The following is a 14,753-nucleotide window of genomic DNA, read 5'->3' as shown; positions in this document are numbered from 1 at the left end:
AGCAGTATCCAACAGTGGGCTATTCACAGAATAACTAAAATGACTACCCCAGTTGTACCAATGAACAAGTGTGTGATTAATAGCGTTAATCCTGTCAATGAAATTCTATCTCAACAAAATGTACTTGCTTGGACCTTGATAACATGTGCAGCATTAGCATCAAAACATGTCCTTCCGGGGATCCAAATCTATGACAATTATGTCAATCTGACCCTATAAAGCCATCAACTCTTGAGGGATTAGGGTGTCTAATTAATTATTATTTTGATGCAATGTCATCGTCCACATGCAGAAGTCTAAACTGTGCAAAGTAGAGGTCAGGAGGAAGTCATTGTGTCAAAGTAATCCATTCTGTTACCAACATGGGATTCTATTCAAGGTTGTTGTGAAGGGGGAGAAATCATGAGCTGAGCATCCAACCCTGGATACTAGCCTCCTCCACTGTATAAATGCCCAAACACACTGCCCATCAGGACACAACTTTCTGCTGAACCCGTTGAGTCCTTCAGGTAAACCTATCTGTATTGATCAGACTTCTCTTACTGTTATATATAGTTATTACAACAATTTGCAAATAATAAGCACTTTACACTGTACCATTTCTAATGCCAGAGAAAATCATTTGTTTTCACTTAGGCTCTCTTTCAGGATGTTAGGTCTTCATGTAGGCACCTTGATCTCCCTGTTCCTGTGCATTCTCCTGGAACCCATTGAGGGGTCTCTCATGCAGCCCTGTCAGCCCATCAACCAGACTGTGTCTCTGGAGAAGGAAGGCTGCCCAACGTGCTTAGTCATTCAAACCCCTATCTGCAGTGGCCACTGCGTCACCAAGGTACAATGTATACAGTGGCTTAGTATCATCTGAATGTACTATGCAGTGGTTAGTATTATCTTATTTAGCTAGGCCATAACTTCCTTAAATTGTCACTGTGTTCTTCATAATTGCGTATCAAATACTAGAAACAACCCTAATGTGTAAAAACAAAAGAAAACATTGATCTACATTTACCTTTCCTCCTGTGTATTTATTTACCAGGAGCCGGTTTTCAAGAGCCCATTTTCCACCGTGTACCAGCATGTGTGCACCTACCGGGACGTCCGCTATGAAACGATCCGCCTACCTGACTGTCCCCCTTGGGTGGACCCTCATGTCACCTACCCTGTGGCTCTGAGCTGTGACTGCAGCCTCTGTAACATGGACACTTCTGACTGTACCATCGAGAGCCTGCAGCCAGACTTCTGCATTACCCAAAGAGTACTAACGGATGGTGACATGTGGTGACATGTCAGCCAACATGCCTGCCTATGTAATGACATGTTATATTACACACGCCCATGCTATGACATGTAGGCCCAATGTATGGGGAACTCAAACTGAACTAAAATTTCATAGGTACTACAGACATGGGCTTGTAGGTTGTATGTGAATGTACTTGTACTCATATTGGGATCTGAATAAACTGGCTCTAACTCTGACCACTTTCAGTGTCCTCTTTTTAGAGGGACTCCGGGAGAGAATGGGAACAAAAGAGGAGAAAGAGCAATCTCAAATATCCACATGATCAATTTATTGAAGGAAAGAAGTCCATATTTTTCTGAAAAGCGGCAATACAAGCCCAACAAAGATAGTGCAATGCAGAATAGGGCTGTGTACAATACAGTATGTTATGCATTGTATATTAAAAAGCAAGGCATGTAATCTTCACATTTTAACTACAACAATAAAAGTAAAGTAGGTTTATTTTAATTTTTTTACCTCCTTTTTCCTCCCCAATTTCGTGAAACATAACCCGCACTCCTTAACACCCACCAGCTTAACCCGGAAGCCAGCTGCACCAATGTGTCGGAGGAAACACCGTTCACTGGCTCCCGAAGTCAGCGAGCAGGCGCCCGGGCCGCCACAAGGAGTCACTAGAGCGTGATGAGCCATGTAAATCCCCCCTGGCCAAACCCTCTCCTAACCCGGACAATGCTGGGACAATTGTGTGCCGCCCCATGGGAGACTCCCGGTCACGGCCGGTTATGACACAGCCTGGAGTCAAACCCGGGTCTGTAGTGACGCCTAAAGCACTGCGATGCAGTGCCTTAGACCACTGCGCCACTCGGGAGGCCCGTAAGGTATAATTTTAACAAAGAAAAGAACAAGGCCGCACACTGTTAAAGCTCTCAATTCACCGCTTTTTTGACGTTTCAATCCGATAATTTTAAGGAGTTGATAGGAGTTATACATAGTGAATCATACAGATACAGTCCATTATCTTGGATCTGTCCTACCTGGAGCCTTCTACTCCACTATCAGTCATGGTCATAGTGTTTGTGACCTGACTCTGCTCCTGGTCACCCATGAACTTGTCGAAGCAGGGGAAGGCCAGAGTGTACTTAGCTCCCTTTCTCATGAACACATAGAGTAGAGGATCCACAAGGGGGCTGAATCTCTCAAAGATTGTCCCAATCACCACATTGTGTTGGCCTGTTACCCCTGATATTAGATATTGTATGATGAGGGGTAGGAACAGGACTGTGTAATTGCCCAGCACAAGGGCCAGGGTACCAATAATCCGTCTCTGTTCGACAGCTGGCACAGAGATGGAGACGGACAGAGCTTTCAACGTGCCCACAAGGAAGAATACAAGCAGTGGAAAGGGTATGAGGAGGTTAACTGCAAACAAAATAAGTGAAATCTCAAAAGTCGGTGTGATGTAAAATATGGAGATTTGGATGAAAGGAAACACCCAGATAATAGAGGACACTATGAGCGAGAATTTGATGTTACGGCGAAAACGGTACCAGAGAGGAAATGCAATCATAAGATATCTCTCGAGAGCAACACATACCATGAAACCAATGCTTGCACTGATACCAAAGAATTCAATCAATTCTACTATAAATTGCCAGGTACCAGACAGTATGATTGGCCTCATGCAAATTTGAATGAGATCTGCAATAAGAAGGTTGATAACATAGACTGGAGCGATGTGATCAGCTCTGATCAGGAAGTACATGGCATAAATGGACAGACAGATCAGAGGAAAACCAATGGAGAATGTTGTCCACTGTACAATGGTTTCAATGAGGGTCCTATTTGATGCGATGTCGTCCGAAATATTGTTGAGGCTTGCTTCCATCCTTGATGGTGCTTGTTGTTGCAGGAACTAGTGAATGGCAGGGTTCTTCAGATTCCAAGTTCAAGGTCCTTAATATTTTCCTGCTGTGCCTACACTAAGAAAAAAAGTGAAATAGCTGGTGTTTTACTCTATAACATTAAGATCCTGGTCATGATTCTTTAAAATAGGTCTAGTTTTGAGATGCATTATTATTCTAAATCTAAAAGCATTTCCCTTCAAAAGAAACAGGAATTATGCTCAATATAGTTCTACGTTCTGTATATTCTTTGTAAAACTGAACATGTAATACAAAATGACCTGTCAAAGTGCAATGTCTATAGACATTAACATTCTTACATTGTGTAAATGTTAGGATACCTTAAACGTCTCTTTTTATGCAATTAACTAATCAATTGAGCCATTACTACATTTTTTATGAATATCATATAATAGAAAAAAATAAGAAAAACTAAGTCATCACTGCGCATTTCAGTGTTTAACATGTGTAGCACAAGAAAAATTCAAATAGCCCTTTAGCAACCATGTGGAATCTACAGTATGGTCTTACCTGGAGGTTAATTTAGATGAATTGGCGTTTGTCTTGTAGCTCCTATCAAATCAACAAATTATCAGGAAGTGTAAATGCAACTTAGAAACATGCAAAAAAAAATCCAGTATTTTTTTTTTTTTTTTTAACGGCACAGATACTCACGGTGCACACCCAGTGACAATACAGCATGTACGTCTGAGCCTTAAATACCGAGACAGGAAGTCCACCACTCCAGGATGTCAAAAGTCATTGCACAATTTGTTGTACTACAGCATTTGTCAGTCTTTGATAGCTGATTGGCCAGGGAGATCATATGACATTATTAACAGTGGTTAAAAGATCCCGGACCTAATCCACTCCACACTAAGTTTCTACTTCACTGTATTTCAGAATGACAACAGGAATATTACATCTGACGTATAACATAATACACTTCATGGACACATCTTATAATATGCATACACCATTTTGGGTGAAGAAGCTGTTAGTTTTATATTCACAGACTTGATGTGCTGTAGTACAGGCAGCTACTTGAGAATAAAAAAACAAACTTACTTGTGATATTCCACCATACTTTTATAGGTCAGTCACAATGTCTAGGTCCATCAGACTTAAAACCAGTATGTTGAGACAATGATGAAACGTGAGAACAGTCCGCCGCCACACACAAATGCAACAAACTAAATATTGTGCAAATACTTCCGAAAAATGACTTCCTTGTCACTAATGTTGAAATTATGGGCTCACATACAGTACCAGTCAAAAGTTTGGACACACCTACTCATTCATTTTGACTATTTTCTACATTGTAGAATAATATGGATAACATCAAAACTATGAAAGAACACATATAGAATCATGTACTAACCAAAAAACAAAGAAGTATGAAATAAATATTTTATATTTGAGATTCTTCAAAGTAGCCACCCTTTGCCTTGATGACAACTTTGCACACTCTTGGCATTCTCTCAACCAGCTTCATGAGGTAGTCACCTGGAATCCATCTCAATTGACAGGTGTGCCTTATTAAAAGTTCATTTGTGGAATTTCTTTCCTTCTTAATGCGTTTGAGCCAATCAGTTGTGTTGTGACAAGGTAGGGGTGGGATACAGAAGATAGCCCTATTTGGTAAAATACCAAGATGTCAAGGACAGCTCAAATAAGCAGAGAAACGACAGTCACCATTACTTTAAGACGTGAAGGTCAGTCAATACGGAAAATTTCAAGAACTTTGACAATTTCTTCAAGTGCAGTCGCAAAAATCATCAAGCGCTTTGATGAAACTGGCTCTCATGAGGACCACCACAGGAAAGGAAGACCCAGAGTTACCTGTGCTGTAGAGGATAAGTTCATTAGAGTTATCAGCCTCAGAAATTGCAGCCCAAATAAATGCTTCAGTGTCAGGCCTTCATGGTCGAATTTCTGCAAAGAAACCACCACTGAAGGACACCAATAATAAGCAGAGTCCTGCTTGGGCCAAGAAACACGAGCAATGGACATTAGACCGGTGGAAATCATCTGTCCTTCGGTCTGATGAGTCCAAATGTGAGATTTTTGGTTCTAAACGCAGTGTCTTTGTGAAACGCAGAGTAGGTGAACGGATGATCTCCGCATGTGTGGTTCCCACCGTGAAGCATGGAGGTGGTGTGATGGTGCTTTGCTGGTGACACTGTCTGATTTATTTTAAATTCATGGCCCTCTTAAATAGCATGGCTACCAGCGATACGCCTACAGCGATACGCCATCCTGTATAGTTTGTGCTTAGTGGGACTATCATTTGTTTTTCAACAGGACAATGATCCAACACATCTCCAGGCTGTGTAAAGGCTATTTGACCAAAGAGAGTGATGGAGTGCTGCATCAGATGACCTGGCTTCCACAATTTACATTTAAGTCATTTAGCAGACGCTCTTATCCAGAGCGACTTACAAATTGGTGCATTCACCTTATGATATCCAGTGGAACAACCACTTGACAATAGTGCATCTAACTCTTTTAAGGGGGGGGGGGTTAGAAGGATTACTTTATCCTATCCTAGGTATTCCTTAAAGAGGTGGGGTTTCAGGTGTCTCCGGAAGGTGGTGATTGACTCCGCTGACCTGGCGTCGTGAGGGAGTTTGTTCCACCATTGGGGTGCCAGAGCAGCGAACAGTTTTGACTGGGCTGAGCGGGAACTGTACTTCCTCAGAGGTAGGGAGGCGAGCAGGCCAGAGGTGGATGAACGCAGTGCCCTTGTTTGGGTGTAGGGCCTGATCAGAGCCTGAAGGTACGGAGGTGCCGTTCCCCTCACAGCTCCGTAGGCAAGCACCATGGTCTTGTAGCGGATGCGAGCTTCAACTGGAAGCCAGTGGAGAGAGCGGAGGAGCGGGGTGACGTGAGAGAACTTGGGAAGGTTGAACACCAGATGGGCTGCGGCGTTCTGGATGAGTTGTAGGGGTTTAATGGCACAGGCAGGGAGCCCAGCCAACAGCGAGTTGCAGTAATCCAGACGGGAGATGACAAGTGCCTGGATTAGGACCTGCGCCGCTTCCTGTGTGAGGCAGGGTCGTACTCTGCGAATGTTGTAGAGCATGAACCTACAGGAACGGGTCACCGCCTTGATGTTAGTTGAGAACGACAGGGTGTTGTCCAGGATCACGCCAAGGTTCTTAGCACTCTGGGAGGAGGACACAATGGAGTTGTCAACCGTGATGGCGAGATCATGGAACGGGCAGTCCTTCCCCGGGAGGAAGAGCAGCTCTGTCTTGCCGAGGTTCAGCTTGAGGTGGTGATCCGTCATCCACACTGATATGTCTGCCAGACATGCAGAGATGCGATTCGCCACCTGGTTATCAGAAGGGGGAAAGGAGAAGATTAATTGTGTGTCGTCTGCATAGCAATGATAGGAGAGACCATGTGAGGATATGACAGAGCCAAGTGACTTGGTGTATAGCGAGAATAGGAGAGGGCCTAGAACAGAGCCCTGGGGGACACCAGTGGTGAGAGCACGTGGTGCGGAGACAGATTCTCGCCACGCCACCTGGTAGGAGCGACCTGTCAGGTAGGACGCAATCCAAGCGTGGGCCGCGCCGGAGATGCCCAACACAATCACCCGACCTCAACCCAGTTTGGAATGAGTTGGACCGCAGAGAGAAGGAAAAACAGCCAACAAGTGCTCAGCATATGTGGGAACTCCTTCAAGACTGTTGGAAAAGCATTTCAGGTGAAGCTGGTTGAGAGAATGCCAAGTGTGCAACACTGTCAAGGCAAAGGGTGGCTACTTTGAAGAATCTAAAATATATTTTGATGTTTAAAACGTTTTTGGTTACTACATGATTCCATGTGTGTTATTTCATAGTTTTGATGTCGTCACTATTATTCTACAATATAGAAAAGAAAAAAAGAAAACCCCTTGAATGAGTAGGTGTGTCCAAACTTTTGACTGGTACTGTAGTTCTTTGACAGGGAAGTTTATGAGTTCAACCACTCTTGAGTGTTGTTGGTTAGGACAACTGAGCTTCTTTAAGATTCATTGATATGTTCCAGGAATGTCTTTAAATGACATCAGTGTCTGTTAGGAGGAACTAGGCCCTGGCTTATAGACTGAGCAAAGTACAAAATGCAAATTGACTCTTTTCATTACCATCAGCATAGCTCAACTGGAACTTAGGGAAATGTGAGTCTGTATAGCTTCTGTGAAACTGCTTATCTAGCAGTTCTAGGAAGATAAGTGACCATGCTATTCAGCACCAATAAAACATGTATATAAAAAAGCCAAAAGCAAATCAATCCAATTCATAGCACGGACCTGGTACCAGACGCATCATCTACTGTGGGGATCATCCAGGTACAGTAATTTACGTTCACCCATCAACAGCAAGGTAAAACACACTGAGGAGGAACTCACAACGCTCTTTCCATGCGGTTCTCTCCAAAGCTACTTCAGGTAAGGGCATGGATTATCTCGGTCTATTTTTGGCAGGGGGAGGCAATACCAAAGGATCTAAATGCTATGGGGATGAATGGAATTCAGGAAACATTTTAAATATAAAATATCCATGAACACGAGACAGAAGTATATGAGTAGCCTTTAAGCAACAGTTAGACCATGGTCTTAATAAAGAAGACAAGTAGAGTGACATAGAAGTGATATTGGGAGAATGCCTATGTTGTTTGTAGCCTAGAATGTACTATAGGCTGTCACTGATAGACTAAACAAATGTGATACTTAAAATGTTGTACACATCCTCCTTCCAAAGGTATTTAATACATTCTTCCTGTTGCTGTCATTCTAGTGTGTGAAAGATGAGGACACGGTCACAAAATGACTATACCGGTAAATGCAACTAAACACCACAAAAATATATCATAAACCACCTCAAGTGACCAGAACCCCATGGATAAAGATATGAATATAGGGTCTGTTAACAACAACACAAACAACACCGACACTACTTTTGACCGTGTTGCTGAGGTCATTGGCTGGATAACCTTTGCCATTGGGCTACCTGCCATTGGATTGGCCCTTTACACAATGAAGAACCTGGTCAAGGGTCCCAACCCTGTTCCTGTCCATGTCATCAGCCTTCTTGTTTCAGACATTTTCAGTTTCATTGGAAGACCACAGGCTGCCACTGGGAGTATCCTATCGGCTGACACTGCTACCCTGATCTTCTATTTTGGCATCATATCCAACATTACTTTTATGGTTTGCATTGCACAAGAGCGACACCTGCTGGTGGCGTACCCCCAGTGCTACAGCTGCTGCAGCAAGCTTAAACAGTCCTCCATCATCTCTCTGGCTATGTGGGGAGCGCCCTCCGCTGTTCTGGCCCTCGCAGTGTTTAAATACTTGTTCTGGTTTGCAGTGGCCCTTCTCACTCCCTTCCCTTTTCTGTTGTTTTTCTTCCTCGACTCGTGGAGAGTGTTGCTATGTTTCAGGTCAACTTCAACATTGGAGAAAAAAAGGTCTGTGGGTGTACTGGCGGCAATCCTGACCAATTATACCGTGCTGTTTCTTCCCTTCATTCTGAACATTCTGCTCGAGTCGTTGAAGGAGGAAGTATGCTACTTAGGGCTGATTGCCAATCTGTTGCTGTATCTGAGTCCTCTAGTGGACCCGTTCCTCTACATCTTCATGACTAAGGGCCCCAGAGAGGTAGTGGAGTCCTTACTTTGCTGTAAAAATAAGCTGAGCAGGCGGCCAGAGGAGACACAGACTGTGGTTACTCTGTCAGAGACGGTCACTGAGACCCGCCTTTAACACTGACTATAAATCAATTCAAATTCAGAATTACTCAATTCTGTCAATAATCGTCCTCTCCTGTTACAATGGTGCTTAGGAATAATTTTTAAATGGTTGTTTGACTTTGATAGATCATTTTCAATAGATTCATTCTCATTATTCAATAAACTGATGCTACAGAGAGCACTGTTCATGGAGATATTTTTCATTTAAACTCCACAGAGCAATGTGTTCAATACTCCACTAGGGGTCATCACACCTCAGAGGTGTAACAGAAACAGGACTTCCAGAGGAAAAGGCCATCACGACAGATATATCTGCAGTGTGTCACTCACGTCACCACCACAGAGTAGATCTAGGGGACTTGGTCCTTTGGTGCCTTGGCTGGTGAAAACATGTCAACACAGAGATCTGAATGAGAACAGTTGACACTGCCAGCAACCGATCAAGGACCTGGCGGTCTGACAATCTAAGCTACCTCATTTCAAATGGAAAATTCTGGCCAACAGGATTGCGTATCTAGCGTCAAAAAGGCACAGTGAGTAAATATTAAGAATTACATTTAGTAGTTAGCTCTATGGCTTTTGAGTTATGAAGGACAGCTCACTTTTCCAGAACTTCTACATTTGACAAAGTTCCATGAAAATCCCCATTGAGGTAGCACATCCTGAGCAGGTTGGTCAGTTTCACAGAACATTTATCATCTTGAGAGAAAATACAGTAAGCTTGAATCTAGTTTTTTTTGGAGTCATGAATGGTGGGAAATCTACAGTGTCTCTTTGCTAACATTAATCAGTCTGGAGCCTTCATATACTGTGGGAAAATATCCTGTTTGGGCAACAACTGCTACTTCAACAGGAAAAGTCATGTTAATACAAGTTGAGTGTTGTTCAATAGCCATAGGTACGTGCCAAGTACAATCCCAAACAATGGAGGCCAATCAGATTTCCATCACAGAGATGTTATTGCAGTCAAGTGCAACAGCAGCAGCCCAGATGGAGGAAGAGGGAGTCCGCATACAAATAGGCTGACTCCCTCCTGGCTATTTGAAATGTAATTAAGCTATACTGACATCAGCACCATGCTCAGTAGGGAGAATACCTTTAGTTTAGAACTCATTAAAACAACAATCTACGTCATATATTTTTCTTTAATAACTTTAAAATGGGATACAAATCTTTTCAGTTACACAGAAGACTCTAAAAACAGTGGAAAACATCTAAAGTAAGTTAGTTATTCTAGGTTAAGAAGGAGTACGCTGCTTTACAAAGAGAAACAGGTCAACTATAGAGAAACAGTGCAGAGCTCAACGAGCAGGTACAGTAAAAATCTTCAGGCACAGCTGCCACGGGGGTAGACATCAGCTGTGTGTGTTGTAAGAAAAGTGTGGAGGAGTTTGGCCCAGGTGGTAGCTTCTCGATAATCGTAAAACACACTCAAAACATACACACACAAACAGATTGTAAACAAAAGAGGATTAAAAATGCTATATAGAGTGATGACTAAAGTGTCAGAAAAGCAAAAGAAGAATTTTTTTGAGTCCTGAGTATATAAAATAAAGGCCAATAAAATGAAGAAATGACAAAACATGATCTGAATGTTGTTTTTCTATATGTAAAACAACAGTACTCTGAGCCTGTAGCCATTACCTCAAGTCTGCCTGTCAAGTCAGTGTAGGCGGGGCTTCAATGCAGCTGGTGGATGGCAAGTCTCATCAGGAGCGCAGTAGGCAGGGACGGTGGGTAGGGGGTGGGTAGGGTTTGGGGTAGTGTCTATTGGCAGAGTGGTGTACAGTACAGTAAGCCTGTCCATGTGGGGGGGCCCTGCCGGAGCCTGTCACTGAAGGCGATGGTGAACCCTGAGACTAGTCCTATCGGCGTGGCTGATGTCGGGGAACTCTGGGCAGCCTGGAGGGAGAAGAAGAGGAGAGGGAGGAGGAAGGCATGGAGCTCATGGAGGCCAGAGAGGCGGAGGCGTCCTCTGCCTCCTCCAGCTCCCCCTGGAGCTCTTGGCTGACGCTAGACTGCAGGGCGGCCGGGGTCAGCCACTCCTTGGGAAGGCAGCTCTGCAGGAAGGGCACACAGGAGCTGAAGTAGGCCAGCCGGTTCACCCAGCGTGGGATCTCCCTGCCACACAGGATCTGATGGATAGACAGGAAGAGAACAGTGAGACATGCAGCACTGATACTAGAGTGCTAGGCCTTACTGGAAATGGATCTGATGACACTGTAGCGGTAAGGCATTTGGCCCTGCTAAGCAGGATAGAGCTAATGGTCCTTGAGGTATTAGAATGAACTGCACTAGACTGTATTCAATTGGACCCTTATTCATCTGATGGACTGGGTGCTATTTCAATGTGAAAATAGTGTGTCTGTATCGTCTTGCTAAGTACGGACATCATTACAATGTAATGACTTCATTAATGGACACTAGCCAGGACCTTTCCTTTTATCACCCCAGTGAATGGAAGAGTTTACTTCTGTTCGAGACTCTGACAAAGACATCTATGTGAATTGTTATCTGTCCCCTATCACTTCTCTAACACCTATGACATTCTTAGAATTTCTCACATCAGAATAAAAATATATTTCCTGTGAAAATAGTGCAACCATAAAACCAATCTTTTCAAACCTTGTGGTCCAAAGCGAACACCAAACAACTGACCCAGTAAATGCAGAGAAACACAAATGGCCCTTTCTTTCAAAGCGGTATTAGCTGTAGATTTTATCTTTAGTCCTCCTGACATCAAATTGAATTATTCCATTTTGGAAAAACCCAGTCTTGGATGGGAAACGCCTCTGGCTGTGAAAAACTAGCCAAGTGTGATAACAGCAGCAGCACTGAGGCAGAGAAGAGAAGGAGGATAATCATTCCCACTGCCTCATTCTGGAGGCCCTGGCCTGATGGGATGGAGCTATAAAATAGCCTTAATGACACAAACAAGCCTGCTATGATGGGCTTCAATTGTGCATGGGTTAACATCCTTGTGAGCAGTGACATTCATGTTCTCAAATGCACAATGTGATTGTTAGTCTTTGCCTACATTTCACATGAAAAGGCAAGACAAAGCTCATGAGGCTTGATGTAGGCTACCAATGACAGACAAACATACGTCTATATAGGCTTCCCATGAGAACTAGGCCACCAATCAGTGGACTGATTCTCCACGGTTGAGTAATCCGTTTCAGTGGGAATGCTGTGTTCTCCCAAACAGTATCTTCATTTCTGCAAAATATCACCTAAAATAGACCACATAGAGAAAAACACAATTACAGGCTGCCGTTCTGGATGTAGGATTTCAGTACAGAAACCTTACAGGTCTGAAATAAAGATGGGGATAGAGATGGGGATCTGAGATGGGGATCTAGAGATGGGGATCTGTGGTGGACTTTGCAGAGCTAATCCCATTCCAAGTTCTCTCTCACAGATTCCTTCACTGCGGAGCAAACGTGCATAATCCCAGGAGCAAATCAGGCTGGCAGAAAATGAAACTGTCAAACAGATACTTCCCACACAACAAGGAAGGGAGAGAAGCGCTGCATGCCTGAGGCAGACCGGGGGAGGACATTCCCATTCTATTCCTGAACAATTCTATCATCCAATAGGGAGAGGACTCTACAACAAGTGTACATATCTAGGCTATGCATAGATACATCTTGAATAATGATTTGCTTATATTAAACACAGAATTTCTTGGGGGGGGGAATCATAAATGACTAGAAACAACACTCTGACTCAGTCTACACAATATAGCCATACATTGTCATACTAGACGTGTGTGGTTGTAGAAGTGTTAACAAGACAATGAGGTAAATGAGTGTTTCTACACTTCAGGGGGAGGAGGAAGAGGAGCTGGTTTCACTGTAAATATGTTCTTATCCAGAGTGTCATCAGGCCCACTGCCTTTGCCTTTCAAATGCAGAGACATCATCAGTGTCAGAGACATCATCAGTGTCAGAGACATCATCAGTGTCAGAGACATCATCAGTGTCAGAGACATCAACATTAAAACATACAGTCAATAATACAGTAGAAAAAAGAAAACATTTAACTATGCAAGGAATTCTATTCAGTCACATTGTAAAATAGAGCAGAGCAAATGTTATGGTAAGCTTAATTTCTCTTCCAAGGAGGATGTTACTTTAGTAAGCATGAGGCCAAAGCCCAGAGAAGGGAAGAGGCCCCGTCTCCAGGGGTAACCTTGTAGCGGTATTAATTAAGAACCTATGCATTGTGTGAGCATGCATGTGTGTGAGAATGAGTGTGTCTGTAGGTGTTTGCTAGTAGGTGTGTGTGTGTTGTATTTGCATATGTAGGTGTATGAGTCAGGAGGAGTTTCTGTCAATGATGTATGACAGGCCTGGCAGCTGGGGCAGTGTGTCTGGGCTTGTAGCAGAGCTCTCTAATCCCTGTCTGCCACACAGATGCTGGGTGTAATCATACTCATTATTCACCCGCTCCACCAATCTGCTCTAACACTACTTATAAACTCATATTGCTTGGCTTCTACTCAATGCACTGAACTAACACAGGTTGAGATATTTGTCGTCTGGCCCGTGGGAGGTGAGGTATTCTCCTTCTCTGCTCTTTGTGAGACTGTGCTAGGCTGGACCTGGCACCTGGCAGGTTCAACGTCAGGGAAAAGTGGCACTACATCCAGGCACACTGACCTAGAATGTTCTAGCCCAGCCCTGGTGACAAGAGAAGAGCTGGGGGGGGGGATGCTTGTCTTATGTGGACCACTGTGACGCACCCTGGACAACACAGGGATATAGGCCTATGTCTTTCCTTAAGGAGAGCTTGGGCATAAATAATATATGTACGTGAGTGGGTGAGAGAGGGAGCAAGAGAGAGTGGGTATGTTCAGAGTATACCTTACCTCCGACAGAGCTGAGGAGAAGTGGTTACAGTTCTTGTGCATGAGGTGGTAGGCATTTCCCTTGTACTCTTTCCCCAGCTCCTCCATGATGCGCTCCACATCCTCCTCTGTGAAGTCTGTGCTGCCCAGAACAATGGCCTCTCTGATGCCAGGAACAGGATCCACACAGAGAGAGAAGGTCACTTCTAAGCACATTTTTTCATCATACAAGAAAATGTTTTATATTTTACCATGAGAAATTATAATTCCTACTTATTGTGAGTATTCAAGATTTTTTGCCGAGCTCAAGGGCAGTTTTGCGGATGTAAAATGTTGCCTAATACTTAATCTACCCTTTGTCATCTTTTAGATTAAAAATGCTACTGTATGCATGGATTCTACACAACAGACCGGCCCATCTGCGCAATGACTACACAGGCAGAGTTCACTTCAATTATAGATGAAGCTCTTCATCTTCACAGAAGTGACTCAGCCTAACCAAAATGAGCCGTGGGGGAGAAGTGGACCACAGTGTTAGCCACTATAGTATCTTCGGAGCATTGCTGTACTAAGACAGGAGCAGCCTCATCACTCAACAACCACCATAATCTGAAGATCAGAGTCACCTTCATTCACCAAGGACATTTACACTCTCTGAATTGTACTTGGTGATATGGTGCTATGGTGCTGCTCGTGAAGGACAACATTTAGAGACAGAATACAGACAGGAGTTTACAGAGTTCACATACATTATATACAAATAAGTAAGTGGACATAGAGCTATATAGATAAAGGTAAGTTAAGGAAAAGAGACCTGGAAATGCATGCTGGAGGAATTATGTGAGAGGGCATGACAATAGTAAGGCAACCCCTGGAAATTATTCTATAGTAGATACTGCAAGTTTTTTTTTTAAAGTAGAACGCCAAAACAATTGCGTCATCCAACCAACATTACTGTGGTGTTTATAGTCTCTCCCAGAAGTATCCTCCTATTGCAGATACACAAACACACAAAGTT

General features: G+C 43.5%; 3 protein-coding genes across 7 annotated transcripts in view; 1 reads left to right on the top strand and 2 right to left on the bottom strand.

Moving 5' to 3' along the window:
* The first annotated feature begins 379 nt into the window (after positions 1-379).
* Positions 380-1,474, top strand: lhb (luteinizing hormone subunit beta). Of its 2 annotated transcripts, none has more exons than XM_071409430.1 (3): positions 380-509; positions 637-832; positions 1,037-1,474. In XM_071409430.1, the coding sequence occupies exons 2-3, from the start codon at positions 650-652 to the stop codon at positions 1,280-1,282; spliced, it is 429 nt and encodes a 142-aa protein (XP_071265531.1). In that variant the 5' UTR covers positions 380-509; positions 637-649; the 3' UTR covers positions 1,283-1,474. The 2 variants fall into 2 exon arrangements, with proteins under 2 accessions (XP_071265531.1, XP_071265532.1); XM_071409431.1 differs by having other exon boundaries at positions 396-509; positions 649-832; positions 1,037-1,385.
* A 72-nt stretch (positions 1,475-1,546) lies between these two features.
* On the bottom strand, positions 1,547-4,349 carry LOC139580586 (ovarian cancer G-protein coupled receptor 1). Of its 3 annotated transcripts, XR_011676069.1 has the most exons (4): positions 4,210-4,349; positions 3,817-3,946; positions 3,673-3,714; positions 1,547-3,219 (listed from the first exon to the last, which is right to left on the bottom strand). XR_011676069.1 is itself a non-coding variant. In XM_071409426.1 (3 exons), the coding sequence occupies exon 3, from the start codon at positions 3,123-3,125 to the stop codon at positions 2,271-2,273; it is 855 nt and encodes a 284-aa protein (XP_071265527.1). In that variant the 5' UTR covers positions 3,126-3,219; positions 3,673-3,714; positions 3,817-3,949; the 3' UTR covers positions 2,139-2,270. The 3 variants fall into 3 exon arrangements, 2 of the variants coding, with proteins under 2 accessions (XP_071265527.1, XP_071265528.1); XM_071409426.1 differs by lacking the exon at positions 4,210-4,349 and having other exon boundaries at positions 2,139-3,219; positions 3,817-3,949; XM_071409427.1 differs by lacking the exon at positions 4,210-4,349 and having other exon boundaries at positions 2,139-3,214; positions 3,817-3,949.
* Positions 4,350-10,010: 5,661 nt separating this feature from the next.
* desi2 (desumoylating isopeptidase 2) overlaps positions 10,011-14,753 on the bottom strand; it is a 53,131-nt gene continuing 48,388 nt past the window's right edge. The window contains exons 4-6 of one of the 2 annotated variants that reach the window (XM_071409429.1): positions 13,757-13,898; positions 11,990-12,116; positions 10,011-11,018 (exon numbers count right to left, since the gene is read on the bottom strand). In XM_071409429.1, the coding sequence (XP_071265530.1) occupies positions 10,897-11,018; positions 11,990-12,116; positions 13,757-13,898 (391 nt within the window). In that variant the 3' untranslated portion in view covers positions 10,011-10,896. The remainder of the gene's footprint in view (positions 11,019-11,989; positions 12,117-13,756; positions 13,899-14,753) is intronic. The other variant, XM_071409428.1, reaches the window with a different exon arrangement.

The sequence above is a fragment of the Salvelinus alpinus genome, chromosome 7, assembly GCF_045679555.1.
Source record: "Salvelinus alpinus chromosome 7, SLU_Salpinus.1, whole genome shotgun sequence".
NCBI classification, from domain to species: Eukaryota; Metazoa; Chordata; class Actinopteri; order Salmoniformes; family Salmonidae; genus Salvelinus; species Salvelinus alpinus.
The sequence above is the reverse complement of the archived record's forward strand: the minus strand, read 5'-3'. Positions and strand labels throughout refer to the sequence as shown.

Coding starts and splice junctions, on each gene's coding strand:
- LOC139580586 (XM_071409426.1), bottom strand. CDS start 3,125: ATGGAAGCAAGCCTCAACAATATTTCGGACGACATCGCATCAAATAGG.
- lhb (XM_071409430.1), top strand. CDS start 650: ATGTTAGGTCTTCATGTAGGCACCTTGATCTCCCTGTTCCTGTGCATT. Junction 833..1,036: donor GTGGCCACTGCGTCACCAAG/GTACAATGTATA, acceptor TTTATTTACCAG/GAGCCGGTTTTCAAGAGCCC.